The sequence below is a fragment of the Gossypium arboreum genome, chromosome 2 (genome assembly GCF_025698485.1).
Source record: "Gossypium arboreum isolate Shixiya-1 chromosome 2, ASM2569848v2, whole genome shotgun sequence".
In the NCBI taxonomy this organism is placed as follows: Eukaryota; Viridiplantae; Streptophyta; class Magnoliopsida; order Malvales; family Malvaceae; genus Gossypium; species Gossypium arboreum.
In genome coordinates this window covers 7,416,792-7,439,229 of record NC_069071.1, presented here as the reverse complement: position 1 = coordinate 7,439,229, position 22,438 = coordinate 7,416,792, and the positions used below count along the sequence as shown (strand labels likewise).

The window sequence follows — 22,438 nt, the reverse complement described above, 5'->3', positions numbered from 1 at the left end:
AAAAAAATTAAAATTTTCAACTTTTTCATATGTTAAAACGCACTTCTTTTAATTTAAAATTTTTATTCAATTGATACTTGTTTGGCAATACTTTTAAGTGAGAAGTACTTGTTTAAGGAAAAACTCATCTCAAAAGCACTGCTAAACGGGACCTAAATGAAGGTCAAATCATTCAAAATGATCAAATAACCGCCTTTTTCAAAGTCTTCAAATAAGAATTTTTCAAATGTTATATATCAAGCTTCAAAATAATATCATTTGTTCTATTTTAATCATGTAAGAATTCACCTAAAGTTAATGGGATAAAAGCTTTTATTTGAATATTTTGTAAATATTATTTTTATTACCATTTTAAAGATTTGACATTTATACAAACAACTCCTAAAATTATCCTAATTTGAGCTTTAATCGATTTTTTTATTAATTTATAAAAAATCGTAATAATATAACTCAATTTATAAAACAAATGATTTTTATTTTTTTAAATAAATACGAATATAATCTTTTATACAATCCAAAATACAGAAAAAAGAAAGAAAGAATTAAGATGTAAGGATATGTACTAGGGCCTGTAAAGACCTTGAGTTTCACCACAGCCCATAATAGAAGATGGTAACTTGCCAACCTTATCAATCCCTTCTGCAAATACCACGCCCATACCCATATAGAAATGGGATTCTATATGGCAATGGAATGCCCAAGCTCCTGGGTTATCAGCCCTAAACCTCAAAGCAGTCCATCCATAAGGATGTACCGGCACTGTGTTCTTCATAATCGGGTTCACCAAATTATACTTCATTGGATCATTGAACATATCGAACTTCCCTTCCCCATACCCCAATACCCAGAAATCATGTCCATGTAAATGCCAAGGATGCGTCTCACTGGTATTAAGAATCATGGAGTTGGCATTTTGAAGTATAATATCCACAGTTGAGTTGAAGTTCAACCTGTAAACCCCATTGCTCGAAGTAGCATTTTTGTTCTCTTGTACTATACGGATATCATAATTCTGGAAATCGTACCCATCGGGAGGTGGGTTTTGATTGAACACATGGGTTAGATTTTCCTTGAGTGCGATCAAGTAAGGTGTATGAGGAAGTGCGAAAGAGACATTGTTGACCGACCACCGAACATTCCCATTGATCGTGTTTTGTGTGTTGAGGAACACAATGACCCTGTCTGAACGTGAAGGTGGAGTGTGAATGTAACCTTGGCGAGCTTTAATGGCGTGACTCTGAGCTAATCGAGGGTCAGTGTTATTCCATAGAGGAGGAGGTGGAGGAGTTGTGGGAGGAGATCTCCTTGGATGATTTGGATAGTAAACGAAAACGCCGAGACCAGGAGGAGTTTTGGGTGCTGATCGACCAACAATATTGGATGTTATCCAATAATTCCTTGTGGGATCTTGGTCGGCTTTTACTAGGACCGAATATGTCTCTCCCGAGTAAAGGAACAAGTTTTGTACAACAAATGGCTCAACGTAATGCCCATCAGCTTCAACCACTGTCATATTATGACCCTGAAACAGAAACAAATTAGCTTCCAGATTTAAAAACAGGCAAAATTTGAACCCATTTTACAGTCTTAAGAAATACCTCAATTTGGAAGCTGAGGGCTGATAGAGCAGTTAAACTAGAGATTCTCAATCGATAAGTTTTTCCAGGGACTGCTATTAATCTGAAAGGCTCACAATCTGGATTTGTAGCATTGCAAATACCAGCGTCTAAACTTGGAGTAATTAAAGTAGAGCAGTTGAACTTTCCTCTTCCATGGATCAAAAGTGACTCAGGCTCTCCAACCCATTGGAAGGGAATAGCAGACAAGCCAGCAGCTTGTTCATAAGTGCTTTTATGGTACCAATCATTGAGTATAATATTCCGATCATAATCGTAGGTAAAAGGTTCGGATTTTCCATCAGGAAGTCCAACAATGATTGATCCATATAACCCAGCTTCTCTTTGCATCCCATAATGTGCATGATACAAGTATGTTCCAGCCTAAATCCAATACAAATTTTTTTGGAATTTCAGTTTATAAATCTCAAATTAGAAGAAAGAAAAAAAAGCCTTGAAACTTGAAACACAAACTTACTCTGTCGACAACAAACTGATACTTGAAAGTGGTTCCGGGTAAAATCGGACATTGAGTCACTCCTTCAGTTCCATCGAACCAGGGTGTTCCGATCTGTCGAATTCCATGCCAGTGAATTGCAACATTCTCTGTTAACAAACTGTTGGTGAGCTCAACGATGATAGTATCATTTTGCTGTGCGGTGATTGTAGGACCAGGTGTTCGGCCATTGATGGTTATTACCAGTTTCTTTAAACAATCAGGGGACTTGTATTCGTACTTCACTTCCCATTTATACCGACGAATCCGAGCTTCAACGGCCGAACCATTTAACAAAGCTATAATCCCTAATAACCATAGAAATAAGATTACTCTGCTTTTGCATTTTGGTATCAAAACCATATTGCTAAAGATCATGCTTTCAGCTTTCCACTCAGTCAACAAAAAAATTTTGAGTGGTTACACCCTTGGCGTGCAAAGTATATATAGTATGTCGAGGGATAGAGGGTAAAAGTATAATGGAATTTTGTATTAACAGTTAAATTGTATTGTATTTTTATAATTAAAATTAAATAAATTAGTCAATTATATAATTAATTATTTTATTAAAAATTCATCAATTACGTAGTACATATAATATGTTATAGATTATTCTATCAATCATACTAATTTTTAAAAATATAAAAAAATGAAATTGTTAAAAGAAAGAATTAACTTACACTTTAATGTATACTTATTATTTTAATAAAAGTTTCAATAATAATTTTACTAGCATCTATGCCTTTCATACGTGGTCAATTAGTTGGGAAGATCAACACGTCTTTTTCTTTCCCTTTTAGAATTTTCTTGCCTTTTCTAAGATTTTTAGAAATTAAATAATAAATTATTTATTTATTAGTCAAAACAACAATATCATTATAATAAATGCGTGAAAACTGAAATATATTTTTATATTTAGTAAATTAGAAAAGTATAATTATGGCAAATGAATTTTTGGCTTAATAGCATGTTTGAAATTTTGAAAACTAAGAGTTCATATTTAAGTTTCATCAAGCATAAATATATGATTTCTTTTCTATATTTATTTTAGTTAATTAATTTGAGTTGAATTTATTTAAATTTAATTAATTACTTATAAATTATTTTTAATAAATATAAGGTTCAGATATATTATAAGTTTCTGTATTCTTTTAGATTTAAAATTTAGTCTTTATACTTTTATTTTTAAGAATTTAGTCTTTCTACATTTTAGATTTTAAATTTTAGTTTCATTATTAAAATTTTTAAAATTTATTTTATTTAATTTAGATTCATTACAACATTAATTTTTAGTTACATAATTATTTGAAAATGTCACCAAAAAATTTAAAGTATTAATAATTAGACCTAAATTTTAAATTTTAAAAAATAAAAAATTTAAATTTTAAATTTTAATAAAATGAAGGCAAAATATATGCCTGTAGATAAAGAAATTAAGAAAGTCCACTTTTGGCGAATAAACCAGTCAGACAAGTTGAACAGAAGCATATGTATCCTCAAACGAAGAAGCCGAGTAATAACGTGGATTTTCTTCCAAGTTTGTTGACAAGTGCACATGTTAGCATGCCAAAAGAATAAATAGATTATGTTAAAAAGGTAATTTAAAAATTAATCATAAATTTCGTCAACACTAATTAAATAAAAGTATAATTATTACTATTTTATAATTATAATAGGATTTATTTAGACAATACAGATTAATTGAATGAAAGTGTAATTACAATCTTGTCATTATAAAAATTGTAATTCCCTTAATGTGTTTGGTTGATAGAGTAATTATAGTGTAATTTCATGTGCATGTTTAGTAGTACAAACTGTAATTACAGTTATATAATTTATATTTTAAAAATTTTAAAAACTATAAAATATTAGTATAATAATAATTTCTATAAAAAAATTTAAAATCAAATCATCATATGTATTATATTAGTAATAAATATAATAAAAATAAATATCATACATAATTTTATCTAATTAATCTAGTGCATATATATTGGGTTATATTCTCTTTTAATATTTAACATACTCTCCTTATCATCATCTGTTGGTCCTTAATCAAGTTCATCATCATTTGCATTTGAATCGCATCATTAAGATAATCTATATCTCATTCTTCCATATACTCTTCGAAATTTGGATGATATCAATTATGATTTTCTTAACGTTTAAATTATCTTCTAGCAGTGGAAAAGAGGGTCTTTACTTAAGTTTTTAATAAAAATCGGGGTTCATACATCATCAATTAATAGTAAAAATTTAATGTTCTAATTAAAATCACAATTAAATGTCATGCGATAATAAAAACATCCTAAGTCCTAAATCCCATGCCACAGTTCAAATAAAATATTATAAACCTCAAATAATAAAATAAATCAAAAGAATATGTCTTAATAAATTGAAAATAAGTTGGATTATGCCAAGACCCTCCGAATGCCTTGGCCACATCTTAACCTAGTGGGTTATCTGTAAGGATGAAATTAAAGGAGGAGTGAGCTTTGAGGCTCAGTGTGAATCCATTTACAACAAAACCAATGCGACACTCATTAGGACACATTTGTTAACATTGCATAGAATAATCAAGATAGCAATTCAGTTCATAATATCGGTTTTTCAAATGCAACCATCACTAATATATCAGAAATCAAATAACAGTTTTCAAAATAATCAAATCATCAGAATTGCCACAATAATCATATTCCATGCATGTATAGACATATGTACATAGTTTCACGCATATGTATCATAACATAATTTTTAGATTTGTATGCACATGATTTAAATGATGCCATACAGTTTCGGGTTTTAAATAGAATAATTCCTACCCCACTGTTACACACCACAGTAGAATTTCTGCCTAGAACTCCTCTACTTTTGTGCCACATTGTGGATAAACCACTACTGGTTCACAGATAACAATGTCATATTGGTTGTGGACACACAACAAGTCATCGCAATTGGAATCTGTTTTTGGTTGTGGGTTCACAACAAAATTCCTACAGATAAAACCAACTTTTTGGCTATAGATTCTACAACATAAACTCGTCGTTGGAATCGGCCTTTGGCTGTGGATTCACAACAGTACCTACAGATGGAATTTTCCATTTAACTGTGAATACACAGAAATTTGCAAATAAGAATAGTCGGATGGTTATGCTCTGCACTTGTCATTTTTCTTGCAAATATATTGATTGATCTTCCTCCGTTCATATCAACCCAACCCATGTAATGCATTAAAGCATATTAAATAATCTAACTTATGGCCAATCAGTAGTAATTCAAGCTTTTCATGTATTCAATATGAATAATAATATAGACATGTCATTCATAAGATCACAAGTATATATATATACAAAAGTAACATATACTATTCATAATTCATGCAATTATTCATAAATATAAATAAATATCACATTAAATCGATCAATCATGAATTCTAGCATATCTCATCTCATCAGAGACTTATTTGTATAATTTAATTCACTAAAAATAGTTTGAAACCTATTTAGGGACTAATCTGCTCAAAACATAAAATTCTAAGATAAAACTGTAGTTTCTAAGTTACAGGGGACACATGGCTGTTTGACTAGACTGTGTGGGAAGCCTTGGGCTGTGTGGAAAGGGTACACAGCTGTGTGGTAATTCAAAAATTCAACCTACAAGAGAAACACGACCGTACGACAGACCGTGTGAAAGTTGAACATTCTAGTGTTTTAAGGGTGACATGACCCTGTATGAGGCCGTATAGTCCACATACCTGTCCAGTAAACCGTGTGGTCTGGGCTAGGTTTGATTTTGACTCAATTTTTCATAAAAGAACACACACACACCCCCTTAATTTTAGGGTTTCGCATGATGATCCTCACATCCAAGTTTGGCTCAGGACACCTACAATGGGACTTTCAATTGAAAAATATGCAAGAATTAATATCAATGTTCAAGATTTATTGAAATTATAAAGATTTTCGCGAAAACTTGTAAAAGATTCAAAATCGGTTTGAAAGATTATCAAGAATGGTGTTATTCAAATATTCTAAGGTTCTACGAAATTAGAAACAAGAATGCTTATCGATCTTGGCATGTTAGAAACGAGGTCGACAGTGTTACGCTAAATTTATACAAAGAACAGATTGAACGGGACTCGATTTCAAACTCAGGATCAAATTAAAATTTCCTGCAAAAGAAGATGAAGATTTTTATGAAAATGAAATGAATGAATAAAAGAAAAAGATGTATTTAAAGAAGAGAGAAATAAATTCCAATTAGGGTTGAAAAGAAGTAGAAATCCACATGTAATTAGAAAATGGATTAAATAGTTAGGGTTTCAAAAATTTAAAAAGTTGAATGGTAAAAGACCCTTTTTTGCCAAATTGAAAAAAAGAAAAAGAAATAAGGGAGTGGTTTTGACGTGAATCAAACTTGGACACAATAAGGGATTGGAAACCTTACCACTTGGTCTGTTGACCATACTTAGTCATTTTTTACCACATTTAATATATGTACTAGATTGTGTTTGTTTCATAAATGTTGAAAAATAAAAGAGGAAAAATGAAAAGAGTGGGGACTTGAACGTTAGCTCTTTAGGGAGTTTATTAAGCTCTCTACCATCTAAACTAGGGCTTCTTTCTTGATGGTTTTATTAATTCTAACCCTATGATTTTTAGAGTGTTACATGCCCATATTGCAGTAAACATGTAATTGTTTTCTATGCATTTGAATGATAAATAAATAAAGTTAATTCCACATTTTACTATTGTGTCTTTTGTGTTTCCGTTTTTCATGTTTTGCATGCATAGAGAAATTGTGACAAACAAATATTAGCTCATTTGATTGTCTAAGTTCAAACTGATGTTAAGTGGCACTATAAGAACATTTACATTGCGAGAAAGCCAACTTACTTCGGTAGATAATCTAAACGAGTCTGTAATCTCGTAAAAGAACCAAAGTGAGCATTTGATTCAAATACTTAAAAAGATTATTATGTCGTCTATAATTCCAATTGGGGAGATGGCTAGTCTTGGCTACCGGAGTAGTTGACTCCATAGGTAGAGGTATAGATGTATTCATTGGAAGAATGATACATTGGACTAGACCCAAGTTGAATTAATTCTGGATCTGTTTATGAACTAATTCACTTGTGACATTCATGGCGTGATTTATCTAAATCCTAAGTTAGTCACTAACCATGCGTATGTAACTCGTGTGCTTTGATATAAGTGGAGGCTTATGCTTTAAAGATGATCGAGCTCATAGCCGATATATTGGGTACATGACTTGTATATAACATGGCTTTACTAGCAATAATGGAATTCATAGCTCGATTAAAGAGTTAATGATATCCTCTCATTGACATTGTGTGGATTGATAAATATGGAACGTGGCAACGGGTTACTCGTTCTTAAGCAACCAATTTATCACATTCATTTGTTGGCAATGATCGTATTAATCATTAAAAAGACATAGTGGTGAAAATGAGATAAAATGGAATTGTATTGAGTGAGCAGATTTAACTCAAAGGAATCAAGGATATCATATGAGGGTAACACACACATGATGAGGTCATTGGACAAAGCAGTTGGATGAATTGCTTTTGTAAAGAGTATACAATAAGGAGCATTCAATCATAGTACTTCTTGTAGATTGACCCCATAATTAAGTAAATTGTAAATTATTGGAACAATGCTTTTGGATATAATTACAATTACTCGAGCCTAATTGTATATGTCCAATTTGGTCCCTCCACTAGCTCAACAAAAGCTCGATCGCACTGCATTTGAATAAGTAAGAAAATTCTACGACTTTAGAAATAATTTAATTAAGTCAGTTTATTTGATGTGGAATTAAATTGGGTTGTCGTAAGAATTTTCAGCTAGAGAATTTGATTAAAGAATTTTCTTGAAAAATTAATTTTGGAAAATATTAGTGATTTGTGGGAAAATTAATTTTGATCAACTAAAATTAAATTAATTAAAATAAATATGATACTTTTTGGAAATTAATTTTCAAGTTAGAAAATTGACCCAATGGGTAATTAAACTTGAAAATTGGACCTGAGATAGAAGATTGGGCCCAAGAACCCAAAACCGAGATTGAGACTCAAAAATTGGTTGAATCAAACCTGATATGTGAAATTGGTCGACGGTTCAACCGGTGGCTGGATTGGACCGGTCGGGCCATCACTGGCCTGGACTGAGCAGGCTTGGGGTGCCGTGAGGGTGTTATACTTATGATGGCACAACTGGACACGACGGTGTCAGTAGCGGAAATGGCAGCATTACGGTGGTGAGTAATGGTTCTTCGCTGGTTAAGCAGTAGAAGAATTACACTCCCACTGAGACTTAATCGGATAATTTGTTTGGATTAAATATTTCAAAAATAATATTATTTTAATAAATTTAATTTAATACTTGATAATATATTATTAAAATTATTATATTAATATTAAATTTAATATTTATTTTATAGATAAATATTCTATTAATTTAATAGATTTATTATTAAATTTAATCTACTATTTATCTTGATAAGTATTATATTAATTTAATATTAAAGTGATTAAGTTTAATCATAATTGAACTTTTAAGCTCTCCTATATAAAGAGAGCCATGAATACTTATTTTCACACATTTGATTTCAAGAGAAAGTTATAGAGAGAAAATTATTTGAAGAAATTATTTTAGAAGATTTTTAGAGATATTTTTTTATTTATAATTTAACCTAGCTGTTTAGAAAATTGTGAAATTACCCTACTTGTAATTTTGTGAAAATTTTTTTATTTGAAGCGAGCTCATACTCGGCAGACGTGAGCTTGAGATAGCAAAAAAGACTACTTGGTCGAAGCATTCATTCTAGACGAATTGAAAAAGTACAATTTTGATTAAGTATTTATTACTTTAGATATCACAACCAAGTTTTTATTTTTTGAAAAAAAATTAAAACTTTGACTTTTTCCTTAAACTTATTTTCCATTGCGTTTTTCAAACTCGTTTTTTCAACAACATGTTAGTACGATCTTACATTTTTGTTATGTTATACTAACATGATCTTGTTAATATAAGAAATATTTTTTTAGAATAATAAATGTCTTCTTAACTACATTTTGAAGCCTTAAATGTTTCAGATTAAAAAGTTTGCAAGTTGTCTATGGTCACCATTCTCTTAATGGTATCATACCCTACGGCATGATATAAGAAAATCTTTTCTATTTATATTATTAGCATTAGCCTTATAATATATGGGTTCACATTCCAAATAGCCTTTAACTTTAATTATAAAAACTTAAATAAACTGAATTTGAAAAAAAAAAGACTATTTGTGAGGTGTGCCTCACATTTATCGAACAGTTTGCAGGCACTTAAAAAAGACAGAGGTGAAATAGGCACGACATCATGACGTGGAAGACACCAACGTCGTGACGAGGAGAGACGTCACGACGAGGGATATCGTGACAATGCAACGAGTTCTCCAATTGACGGAGAGGGCGAAGTCGTGACGAGCATGCATGGGACGTCACGACGACACGATGTATTCCTCAAGTAATACAACCACATTTTGACAGTCAAACAAGATTTCTTCTCTCAATTGAACTCTGATTACTTCAAAGATATTTTAGTCATTTTAGCTATTTAAACTTAGTTTATTTAAAGGGGTCTTGTATCCCTGTTTCGATAAGTCAATTAAAGATGTAGTATTATAGGGCCTTTCTTTTGGGGGGGTAAGATGTAGTCACAAATGAGTTTTGGTAAGAGTTTTCTTTATAACTATAGAGAGAATTTTATACCCCTTTTGAGATAACTCTATGAGAATTAGGGTTCTGTTTTTGGGGTTTGGGTTTGTTTTTATTTTTCTCCATCTTGTATTTTATGTTTGTTTGCTGCTTAGTGAAGTTTTCTTTGTTCGTGATTTTTTATCCTCTTCATCGGAGAATTTTTTCGACGTACCTCTTTTCCTAGTCTAATTTTAATTACTTCAAGGATATTTAGTCGTTTTAGCCTTTTAAACTTAACCTATTTAAAGGGGCCTTGTATCCTTGTTTCAATAAGGCAATTAAAAATGCAGTACAACAGAGCTTTTCTTTTGGAGACGACAAAATGTAGTCGCAGATGAGTTTTAGTGAGAGTTTTTGTGGTAACTATAAGAAGAATTTTATACCCCTTTTGAGAGAACTTTAAGAGAGTTAGGTTTTATTTTCAGGGTTTGGGTTTACACATTTAGTACATTTAGGTTTATGTTATGTTAACATGAAGTATATGTGAACTATTATAGGGGTTACCACACTAACATTGTTAAAAAATGTTTTAATTAACATTTTCATTAGAAAAATGACTTGAAAAAGATGTGAACATTAAGATCTAAATTTATCATTATGTCTTTTAAATATTTAACATGTATTTGCATAAAATTATCTAAAAATAAAAACTAAGACAAGACAAAATAAAATATAATTATTATTGATAATAATTTTTTAAAAATACATCCAATTAGATCTTGGGTTAATTGCAAATTTAAGGCCCAAGAACTTTTAGATCTCATTTTGTGTAAACTATACCTGAATTCTTAATTCATATTTATTATGATTTTGTCTTATCATGTGTATTTTTATAGATTTATTTTGATCTAAGTCTAAATATATTATAATTATTAATCCAGTCATGTTTCATAGTAATTATTTTTATTTATAGTTATTTGGACTTATTTTGCAATTACCATACTTGTAACTTAAAAATTATATATTAATCACAAAACATATTATACATGTTATTATATTAGAATATAAAGCAATGTATAGTTTAATTTAACAACGATTAAAAGCTATAATTAATTAGATTTTGAATTAAAAATCATTAATATAAAGATAGATATATAGTAAGAAATATAAATAGAATAATAATTAATAACTCGTAAAGTTATTTTTTAATTTAAAATTCATTTAATAATTAGACTTTACAACACTTAGTGTATTTTTTTGTTAAATCTCAAGGTAAGTAATAAAAAGGTAAATGAAAATTTTAAACTATAACATGTAAAATTGTCTTTTTTTTTTCAAGTATTCCCGCTAGTTAAATTATTAAGTCTATTTTAAAAGAAGTCTTATCCCACAAATTGATAAATAAATTATGTCATTTTTCTCATTTTGGTATCTAAACATTTTTTTTTCATAAGTGGTACTTAAACTACATTTTTTTCCGTAGCTTATATCCATGTTAGTTTAATAGTTAGTCAAAATGTTGTGTTTATTTTGAAAAAATGATATTAAATTAAAAATAACCGTGTAGTAAAAAACAAAAAATATTTTCTTTATATATTTAAAAATTATTAAAATTCATAAAAATAAAACATAAAAATTTAAAAATACAAAACACCGATTCAATTGGTTCAACCGATTTTTTAAGCTCAGTTCATTTGATTTGTATTAGTTAGTAGGTCAATTGATTTAACCCCTAACTCAAGATCAGTACCCTGACCAATTCCAGTTCCTATCGAAAGTTTGGTCCAGTTCTAAAAACATTAGTTTTAATCAATGAAAGAACGTGGTAAGGTTCAAAAATAAATTAATTGCTAGTATCTCGACCTTAGGAGAGCCAATTTTAAGTATTGTTGGCATTGTCTGATATTATAAAAGAAGAACAAATAAAAAATAAGAGAAAAATAATGTATAAAATATAATAATTAATTTTAAAATTTTATATGATGTGACAATTTATTATTGGTTAAGATTCTTTTAATGGATTAAACATTTTGGTGTAAAATGGGTAACGAAATAATTGAGGTATCACTTGTAACCCCAAAAATTTAGGTACCAATTTGAGAAAAAATGGTATAATTTAGATACTAATTTATGGATTGAATATTTTTATAAAAAAGATTTAACGATTAACTAACCAATATACCAAATTAGGGAAAAATAATTTAGATACTTTTGTTACTAAAAAATTTAAATACCAAAATAAAAAAGCATTATTTAAATGCTAATTTATAAATTAAGAGAATTTTTTAAGAAAACCGCGTCTAATTTTGATTTGTCAGTCAACCTTTTTCCATGTTAAAGAAAAGTAAAACAAAACTTTATTTTCCACAAAACAACGGTCCACATAAAGCAAGTATCTTTACAAGTTGTTTCAATTTTGAGGTCCACGTGCTTTTACTTTTCTTTTAATTTTTTACTATATTAAAAAATATATATTGGCATATAAAAAAGATAAAATAAATAAATTTATATACCTTGAAAAAAAAGTTATATTTTCAAAAAGTATAATGAATTTTTGCCTTCAAATTTTATAAAGAAAATATCATTTTAATTATTCATTTAATTTTACTTCTTTTAACTTTTAAATTTATTTTTTGTCAAATTATCTTAAAATAGATACAAAATTAATATTTATTAGCTTTCTTGATATGGTATACTTGCCATCTAAATGACATGTTAACATTTAACTATTTTTTTAATTTTAATAATTTTAATGATTTTTAATTTTTAAAAAATAGTTTCATATTTTTGAATTTTTAAAATTTTAAAATTAATTAAATGTTGACATTTCATTCATGTAGCAATTCACGTGCATGCAATGTTAACAAAGTTAAAAATATTAACTTTTTCATTTATTTTAAGATGATTTGACAAAAACATAAATTTAAAGACTAAAAACAAAAATAAAATGAAAGAGTAGAGAGCCAAATAAATTATTATGAAAATTAAGCTTTTAGTCTTAAATTAACTTTGTAAAGAAAAAAAAGGAAAATCATGAAGTAAAAATAAATAAATATTTTGATTTTGTTGAATGTGATTATGTGAAACAGGACAATAATACTCAAAATAAAACAATTGACTTTAATTAAATGAAATAGAAATTAAAAAATGTTGTGATTAATAAAAATCCAATTCTAAGCTAAATGAAGAATCTGTTTGTAATGGCAAATTACAAGTAATTGGAGTCTCATTTTCTATTAAAAACTACGTAACGCTGTATCTAAAACATAAATAACATGCAGAATTGGTTTTAGGGAATAAGCAGTTTTTTTTTTTTAAGACAAAAAACGTGAGAACAGGTTGTAATAACGCGTGGCTTGATATGTTTCCTTTTGCTTTTTGATATTTTAATTTCCCCCAATGATTTGTTCTTTTTTTTTTTTTTTTGACCGCGTATGTGGTTGCTTAAACCGTGTTTCTTGAAACAAGTTAAATTCTGCTATTTTGGACTTACTAATTAAACTCTGTGTCTTGGGTAAAAGAAAAAGAGAGATTCCAACCTAACCAATACCAATGCCAAATCCATACTTTTAAACACTTCACTAACTCATGTTTCAACAATGACTTTTCTTCTTAAGAATCTTACAAAATCCTAAGCACAACAATAGACACATCTTTGTTATATTAATAGCATAAATGAAAATGGGTACCAAAATTTTGACTAAATTTAATTTTCTTACAATATTTGCACTCAGATAAAATAGTTCTTAATTAATTGAACAATAAACTATTCTTTCAACTTAAATAAGATGTCAATATACACATAAAATTAAAGGGCTTATTGAATTACAACCACTTATTCCTTTAAAATAGTCATGTAAAATGATCTTCAATAATAGACATAATAGCAAAGATCTTCTAGTCATCAAACTCCACTTTAATTGTATTCAAAAATTTTAATTCCATCCTTGCTTAAATTAATCTTACAACATTTACTACCAATTTCAAGGTCTAAGCAGATTTGGTTAAAAGCATTTTATCAAATTTTCTTTTTAAGTTACAATTAGTATTGAAGCTGACAAGTAACACTTTCAGAATTAGTTAACTTAATACTCCTTAAATCCATATAATTAAATCATGATTTCAACCATTAATACGAAGAAATATACACATTAACAATTAAATACGAGGCATAAACTTTATCATATTAAAAATAAATCAAAAACAAAGCAAAACAAAACTTCACCCTCATCGTCAATCAACCCTACACCGCACCATCTTCCTCCCCTTTTCTATTCAAAGAAGTGCCTAAGGCAGTGACTTGTCGAGTAGCCTGGGAAGGTCTGGCAGATGTTGATTAAGTTGCGATTGAGTTTTTGTCCCTCTCTTCCATCAACATATACTTTATAGTTTCATAAACTTGATCCTTTTCAACAATTTTAGAAAAATGAGAGGGGGAATTAACAATGCTGGCCTTTTGTTTTGGGTCTTTACATAATACCCAAATCAAAAGGAGCAAAAATAACAACCTTACGTAGAAAGATGGTCATATTTTCAGTGAGCACGTCCTTTAGTTGTTAAGTAGCTAGCTAATTTCTTGTAACAATGACCTGGAGAGCAATATAGGTTGATAGGATCATTGGATATATATATGTTAATTCAACTTCACTTGGGTATCATTGTGCGTAATTGTCTATCTTCTCACTAATAATATCCTTTGAATACAAATTTTTTTCCTAAAAAAAGTTGACTGCAAAGTCACCTTAAAAAAGGAGTCAACTGTTGGTTTTTATCTTTGGCCCCCCAAAAAGAAACTGTGGTGGCATTTGTAGCACACCATCCTCCATAATTCGCTCCCATTTTCTCATATTGAATTCAAAACCTTTACAACTTTTTCCCACCTTCCAAACACTTTTTTTTAAGCAAAAATCTCGATGGTATTAAAGCACTGTTTTCTTTTATGTGTGAACACTTGCATAATTGGTACAACCACAGCAAATTTTAATATCAAAAAGATTTTTTATTTTGCTCTTTAAAATGAGCCAATGGCCCCTAATTCTTGACTTGTTCTAACCAAAATTCCTTTTCGGTTTTGCTGCCAAATGTTCTAACAACATTCTACAATGTTATATATAATCACAAAAATATCAACTATTGTATTTATTATGATATTATTCTAAAAATTATTGAAACTAACTTCCAAAATATTTATAAAAATAATAGGCAATTTTAAGAGTTTGTTTCTAATGCAAGTAATTTTCAGTTACATAAGGTGTACTTATAGATCAGGTTCAGTTTAATCATAATACTAACACATTTTATTCTTGTCTAAACTCGACTGATTTGAAATATGAGTCTAAAATTTAGCTTAAGTTTGTTCATATTTGTAAATGACTAAATTAAACTCATTTTAGGTCCAACTATATTTTTATTTTTAAAAATATTTATATTATATTATTTTTATTTAAAAATAATATATATTTTACATTTATTAAAAAATATAAACAATGAACTTTTTTAAATGTTTACATTATAGATTACATAATATATTATATTATAGACCAATAAAATGGATCGGGATTGTGTCTCGAATGTTTGAACTTGAGCTTGGTCTATATTTTAAAGAGTTTAATATTTCTACCCAAATTCTCCTAAAGTTTAAATAAGCTTTTGTACTTAAATGACTAACCCAACCTATGAATAGGCTTAGTTACATGTTTTATTTTTTGTTTTTAATGCATTTTTATTAAAATTGCGCACATTGGGACTTTATTAAAATTGTAATCAGAGCTGAAAATAAGATATATTAATTTTTTATTCATAATATTCAAATTCGAGACGATAAAATTATTTGAGATTTGTGATAATGGGAGTGTTGATTGTGGATGTGGTAAGAAAGATGGAATGTGATTGTGTAGATCGAGAATAGAGAAAAAGAAAAAGAAATGTGCAGATTAAGATGAATTCTCGTGGGAGACTAATGATACTCTAATACCATCAATAATGCTTACTTTAGACACATAATACGCTAGATATTTATTTGGAGGTGCTAATGTGTTTGATTACTTGACGGACTCCACCATTTTGCTTTCTGCATTTTATATCAAGCAAATCCAACATATTAATTTGGCAAGAAAATTACACCAGTATATATTATAGCTAGGAAAAAAAATTTGCGTCAATCGCGTAGGTCTCGTCTTCTAAAATCATTGGGTTCCTATTGCATAAAGTTTTATTTTCTTGGGGGGCAATGCCTCAACGGCAAACAAAAGAGGGACCGAAAAAAAAAATTCATACACAGTGTTAAAGAACAAAATTCGAGTATAGAAAAATTTCATGCCTCTAAGAAAGCATTAAAATCGTCCCTAGCTTTACGTAAACGAGGCGTAATGCAAGAAGCCGGTGAAGCAGGGTACGATGTTGGGGATGACGTCGAAAACCTAACATGCCGAGATGATGATTCATGGGATTTCCTGCCTCCTGTTGTTGTTGATCTTGTTTGATTTGAACCATTCTTCAATACCCCTTTTACATCTTTATTATCGAACACAAAAGCAGTTGAAACCGGTAAATGTGCATCATTCCCAAGGTTATTGATCAACTCCAATGGAAGATCAAAGTATAGATCACCAACATCATGGTCTGGTATTATTGTTGATGAAGCCCATGATCCACATTCAAACTTTTCAAGGGAAACTGTTCTGGATATCACGTTCACATTATTCTCCTTCACCATAGGTTCTCTTTTTCTTGGCCTTACTTGCTTTGCCTTGGTAAATCCTGGTAGCAACAGGCAAAGGGCACCGCATTTGAAGTCAACTTCATTACTACCATCCATTTCCTCATTGTTAACATTGGGTTTGGAGATTAAACCTCCATGCCTATGATGCTTGTACATCCATAGATCATCAAGTTCATCTGGTGGTCCATATGTTCTTCCATCTCCACATGACTTGCTTCTCCAAAACGTCGTGTTTTGAAGTGATGGGTTCTTATTGACCAACTTGTCAACCTGTTGAGGCAACGCTTGGCTTTCGTTTTTCAAGTTCTTCCTCGAGCCGAATCGAGGGGAAGAAGTCGCGGAGTTTGGAAGGCTGCAACTTAAGAACTTGTGCTTTGCGGGGAGCAAAGGGGGTGGAAGAGGGTAATCAGTTTCAGCTTGAGGTGGTAACATCATGTTGAAACTTATTTCTCCCATGGATGATTCTCGTAATGAAATTGGATCAACGGATATTTGTTTTTCCCTTTGCAGGCTATTCTTCTTGGCTAGGATCTTAGGCACTTGAATAGCAAAGTCAAGCTCATGAAGGTCCTTGTAAATTTCATCGAGTTCTCGAGCAATTTTGTTGGTGGTGGGAACTATTTTCGAAGTAGAAAGTGCCATTGAATTGAAAAGAAACAAAAATGTGAGGATGAAATGAAACGATGAGATCGTCTAACAGCCAGGACCATATATTGGTAGAGCAGCTCTGTAAGTGATTTGCATGTCGCATGATTAAAGGCTGATCATTACAAAATTCACTTATCTTTACAATAATTAACAGTTGATGCGTGCCACAACCACTCTAACACCACTCACTTTGTTAACTTTGTCAAAATACAAAAATAATTAAAAATTTATTTGTGCTTCTAAATGCTTGCACGTTCATTTTCTCTCAAACTACACAATCTTAAATCATTTTTAAAACAGATCAAACCATTTGGTTTTTGTTAACACTTTAGTCGGTTTGTTTTCATTTGTTTAAAATTGACTCTTGGAATCATGTTTATTATAATTATAAATATTTTATTTAATTTTAGTTTTAAAATAAATATATTAACATCAATATTACCTTCAACAGTCTACAAGTTTTTTAAAATAAATAAAAATTTCTTTGATGTCTCTTAATTTAATATTGAGTAAATTGATATCTCTAAAAATCATACTAATTTAATTATTGTCAACTTCAAAAATAAATAACTAAAAACAATTAATCACTATCTAATAATTTGTTGCCAATTGCACATGTTAAATGTCTCTTTTAAGCTGTTAATAGTCTGTTAGACTGGTTGAGTTTGTTGTAAGTTTGTTATGAGTTGTTGTAGCTGTTACAACTGTTATTAATCAGTTGCACGGTCACTATGGTGATGTGTGTGCTGCTACAGTCTGCTATAAATGGCTAGGAGCTATAGTTTCCTCGTTAAGTTGATTAAATAATAGAGTTTTATCTCCACAATATTTGCTTTGCTAGCTTTTCATTTTTGTTCATTTTAGCTCACTGTTATTGAGTTTTTTTTTTTAAATAAATTTAACTCAAATGTTTATTCATTTTATCAAGTTAGTCTTGTTTTAATAATTTTTTTTTGCAATATCTAAATATTTTGTTAATTTAATTTTGATTTAACAAATTTAGCCATAATATTTACATAAAATATGTAAAGATTGAGAACTAAAATTATTTTCAAACTAATCAAAATTATGTATAATTAACAGAAAATATTAACACCGTTAAAAGTGGTGAATTTCCTCATTAAGAAGGGTATTTTACCAAATAAATTAGATAATGACTGGATTCAATCCAACTATGGACAAATCTACAGAATAAAGTAGAAGTGAGAACTTTTTGGCCCAATTGATATAATTGCCTTGGGCTTCTTGGGCCGCTCCTGTCTTCAACCAAACACATAATAGGTGTGTTGCAACTTGCAATACAAAAGAATAGAGAATTTATATTCATTTTCCTTATTTTTGTTTCATTTATGCATGTATGGTTAGGATTATGGAAAAAGAGAGCCTTTATCCCAAAGTTTCCATTTTCCTCCAATGACGTCAATATAGTATATGTTCATCCTAAAATTCTCCCAGCCCTGAGATGTGAATGTTCCCAAGGAATATTTGTTTGTAGGGTAAGCAGATGTAGAATTCTAAGGAATCAATTCCCTTTCCAAACAAGCTTGCTTCATATCTTCCAACGTAAATATCATGTTCTCTACATCTTTATTATTTTAATGGAGAGAAAAGCGTCAACTTGTCCAAAAGGTTGCTGCTCCAAACAGAAATGGCTAACAACATGGTAACATAACAATGAAGGAAAACCAACCCAAAGCCCTTTGCATAAGGCAATCCTCCAAAGCCTAAAAACTATAGACTTGAACTACAAGACAATCAAATCCCTAATGCCAAGAATTCTCTTCTTCCACCCTTGTATTATCTCCTTTTCTTTCCCATCTTCCATCCCCCATTTATACCAGGATTCACAATCTCAATCCACATCACCCAAAAAAAACTTGAAACCAAAAACCAGTAAACTTGCAGAAAAATGGAGGGTATTATTCCATGCCAAGAAGGGTCAGCAGAAATTGTGTTTTTCGACATAGAAACTACAGTACCCAACAGAACCGGACAAAGGTTCTGTGTATTGGAGTTTGGTGCCATTGTAGTATGTCCAAGGAACCTGGTTGAGCTAGAGAGTTATAGTACCTTGATAAAGCCCAAGGACTTGTCTGTTGTTGCATTGAGGTCTGGCAGGTCTGATGGGATAACTAGAGATGCTGTTGCAAACGCACCTGGATTTGAAGAAGTTGCCGACAAAATATTCAACCTTTTGAATGGTAGGGTTTGGGGGGGTCATAACATTCAGAGATTCGATTGTGTTCGTATTAGGGAGGCCTTTGCTGACATTGGTAGACCACCTCCTGTACCTGTTGGGATCATTGATTCTTTAGGTGTCCTCACTGAGAAGTTTGGCAAAAGAGCTGGTAACATGAAGGTAAAAAGCATTCATATATCCAAGCTTGAAATTCATGCAATTTTAAGACATGATCATAAACCTGTCATATGTTCATGCAGATGGCAAGCTTAGCTACTTACTTTGGGCTTGGGCAACAAAAACACAGGAGCCTGGATGATGTTCGTATGAATTTAGAGGTTCTAAAACATTGTGCAACTGTGCTATTTTTGGTATGTTCTCAAACATTACTCAATTTCAATTCAACACCCAGTTTTGAAAGAAGAAATGTTTAAAGGGTTTTGAGTTTGTATAGGAGTCAAGCCTCCCAAGCATATTGAATGGGAGTTGGCACAGTCCCTCAACAATAACGACAAGAAGTAGAAGCAGTGCAGGGAAATTGACATGCAAGGAAGAAACCAGCAGAAAATCACCAACTTATCAAAGAACAGTTCCCTACACAAGGGAAAGTTTGGGAAAGGTTTGTATGTGTCAATAATTAGCTATGTAACATGGTTTCTTAATTTTGATTAATGACAAAGAGAAGTGAATTTTAATGAAACAGATGACAGAAAGAGTGAAGAATCTATTGTGTAAAGCACAAGGAAGCCAGCCTATCAACAACTTGCTCAAGCATTCTCATTCAGTGCTCAGATGAATCAAAATTTCACATTATTGCTGATCTGGAAGAACAAAGATTAAATGATGATATCCCTTCCATCTTCAATGAGGGAATATTAGCATGAAGCATAAAAGGGTCTTTCCCTAGCTTACTGATTTCATGAATTTATCTCATAATTCAATATGAGAATTTGGGGGACACCCTTTTTGGGGGGTTATTCATTTATTATTTGTAACATTCATTTCAATTAATCAATTGAATTCAGATTTAAATTTTTAATTTTTAAAATCAAGTTGAGTTTTATTAAATGAATTTTTTGAATTCAATTAACACGTTTAAACCAGGCCATATATATCATAAACTATCCCTCTATTACTTTTTTTTACTAAGCCAAATCAATAAATCAGATTGAAAAGTTACCCCGTTAGGGAAAAACTAGCAGAGAAAACAAACTTTTACAGAAAGGAAAAGGTATAATGATGAATTTCGCTCTTTAACATTTACATTTTTTGTCAATTTGGCCCTTATTCTTTGTTTGAACTAAATTTCACTTTCAATCATTTTAAAGAGTCTTTTTTGACTATCAATTTTTCAAAAAGGGTCGTATTGTTGTTTTTCTAATGGAAATACTAACTAAAGCATTAAATTTTTAAATATGTTAGCTTGCATGGTAATGTACGTGTACTTCATGCTAATTTTTTGAATTTTTATGAACTATTTATATATTATTTATTTATTTTTTGAAGATTTTATAATTTTTAATTTATTTGTTGATGTGTGATAAACCATAAAAGTAACACATTTTAATCCCATACTTAGCATATTGTTGGATAGTTTATCATATAATTTAGTGAATTAGATGTTACTAATACCTTAATTTCATGTTTTACACTCAGGAGAGCATAGGGGAACAAAAGGAGCATAAAATGGGCCAATAACAGACAAAACGGGCTAATTGAAAGTCCATAAGGCCAAGACGAATTCCACATGGGCTGAGCACACGCTCGTGTGATCCACATGGGCTGGCCACATGCCCATGTGGTGGCCCGTGTCGATATCGCTCCCTATTTCCCAAATACGCGAAAAAAGCAAAATTTTAGGGTTTTTGAGCATTCTAAAGTCTATATAAACACACTAGAAGAGGACTTAAGGGGGGACGCAGAGGAGAACACAGGAATTACTTGAAGAACACCAGCGGATTCAGCTCGGAAGTAGGATCTCCTTTAAGACTGAAGATCTCCCTTCAATTTCTCTCGAAGTTATTTTCCTATTTTTGAGATGTTTTCCTACTACATTATGAACTAAACTTCTTAAATACCCAGGGAGGATGAAACCTAAGATGGATCTTATTATTTAATATTCTGAATTTAATGATATTATTCTTAATTATGTGCTATTAATTCTTGCTTTAATATTTTCAAGATATTATTCCAAGTTTGATGTGCTTATTCAGTGGAGCAAAAGTCCTTATTTAAAAGTAGATCTCACATAATTAAGTGGAGTTGCATGCAACCCTAGAAATAGGGTGACATAAATTTTCCGGATTAGAGTCAAACTAATAAGGGAATCCATAGATCGAGTTAATGCGACAATAGATGTTTTAATTAGAAAGAGATTTCGATTAATCAACCTAGAGTCAGTTGTTCTTAGTCTCAAAAGAGATATTAACATAATTTAGGGATTTCTACGGATCAAGACAAGTGAATAAATCGTTTGATTCAGAGTCAGAATAGTAACTGAAGTCTAGGTGGATTCTTCCTTGGGTATTGTCTTTATTATTGGTTTATTCGATTATTTTCGTCACTCTCTATCGCTTGCAGTAGTTAATTAGTTAGTTAATTTCAAATTAAAACAAACCCCTTATATTTTAGGCTGAATAATAGAAAGAAAGTTAATACTAGTATTTTTAGTTCTTGTGAATACGATATTCTGGAATCCCCATAACTATATTACCATTCGATAGGTGCGCTTGTCTTAGTCGTGATCGTAGTCTAGTTTAGTGGTTCATAAAACGATCATCAACGTGGCATATAAGACAAATAATGACATGTCAATATAAAGTACATGTAGATTGTCACGTGGGTTGTCACACTAACATTGTAAAAAAATTAATGTTTTAGTAAAGTACATGTAGATTGTCACGTGGGTTGTCACACTAACATTGTAAAAAAATTAATGTTTTAGATAGCATTTTCGTTTTAAAAAAAAGTAATTTGACTCTTTTTGGAAAGATAAGGGTCAAATTTAGCTAAAAAATAATAAGAGCTAAATTTACAAAAAAAAATGTAAACATTGAGAGCTAAATTTATTATT

At 30.3% G+C, this 22,438-nt stretch overlaps 3 protein-coding genes across 4 annotated transcripts; 1 reads left to right on the top strand and 2 right to left on the bottom strand.

The window, feature by feature from the left end:
- Positions 1 to 454: 454 nt before the first annotated feature.
- On the bottom strand, positions 455 to 2,562 carry LOC108466525 (L-ascorbate oxidase). Its single transcript, XM_017766890.2, has 3 exons — positions 2,095 to 2,562; positions 1,599 to 2,000; positions 455 to 1,522 (listed from the first exon to the last, which is right to left on the bottom strand). The coding sequence occupies exons 1-3, from the start codon at positions 2,488 to 2,490 to the stop codon at positions 563 to 565; spliced, it is 1,758 nt and encodes a 585-aa protein (XP_017622379.1). The 5' UTR covers positions 2,491 to 2,562; the 3' UTR covers positions 455 to 562.
- A 13,415-nt stretch (positions 2,563 to 15,977) lies between these two features.
- LOC108466798 (uncharacterized) lies at positions 15,978 to 17,250 on the bottom strand. Its single transcript, XM_017767161.2, has one exon. The coding sequence runs from the start codon at positions 17,178 to 17,180 to the stop codon at positions 16,131 to 16,133; it is 1,050 nt and encodes a 349-aa protein (XP_017622650.1). The 5' UTR covers positions 17,181 to 17,250; the 3' UTR covers positions 15,978 to 16,130.
- A 1,781-nt stretch (positions 17,251 to 19,031) lies between these two features.
- On the top strand, positions 19,032 to 21,240 carry LOC108466786 (protein NEN4). Of its 2 annotated transcripts, XR_008279083.1 has the most exons (5): positions 19,032 to 19,545; positions 19,626 to 19,736; positions 19,820 to 19,984; positions 20,069 to 20,260; positions 21,022 to 21,240. XR_008279083.1 is itself a non-coding variant. In XM_017767153.2 (4 exons), the coding sequence occupies exons 1-4, from the start codon at positions 19,096 to 19,098 to the stop codon at positions 20,159 to 20,161; spliced, it is 819 nt and encodes a 272-aa protein (XP_017622642.2). In that variant the 5' UTR covers positions 19,032 to 19,095; the 3' UTR covers positions 20,162 to 20,413. The 2 variants fall into 2 exon arrangements, 1 of the variants encoding a protein (XP_017622642.2); XM_017767153.2 differs by lacking the exon at positions 21,022 to 21,240 and having other exon boundaries at positions 20,069 to 20,413.
- Positions 21,241 to 22,438: the final 1,198 nt, after the last annotated feature.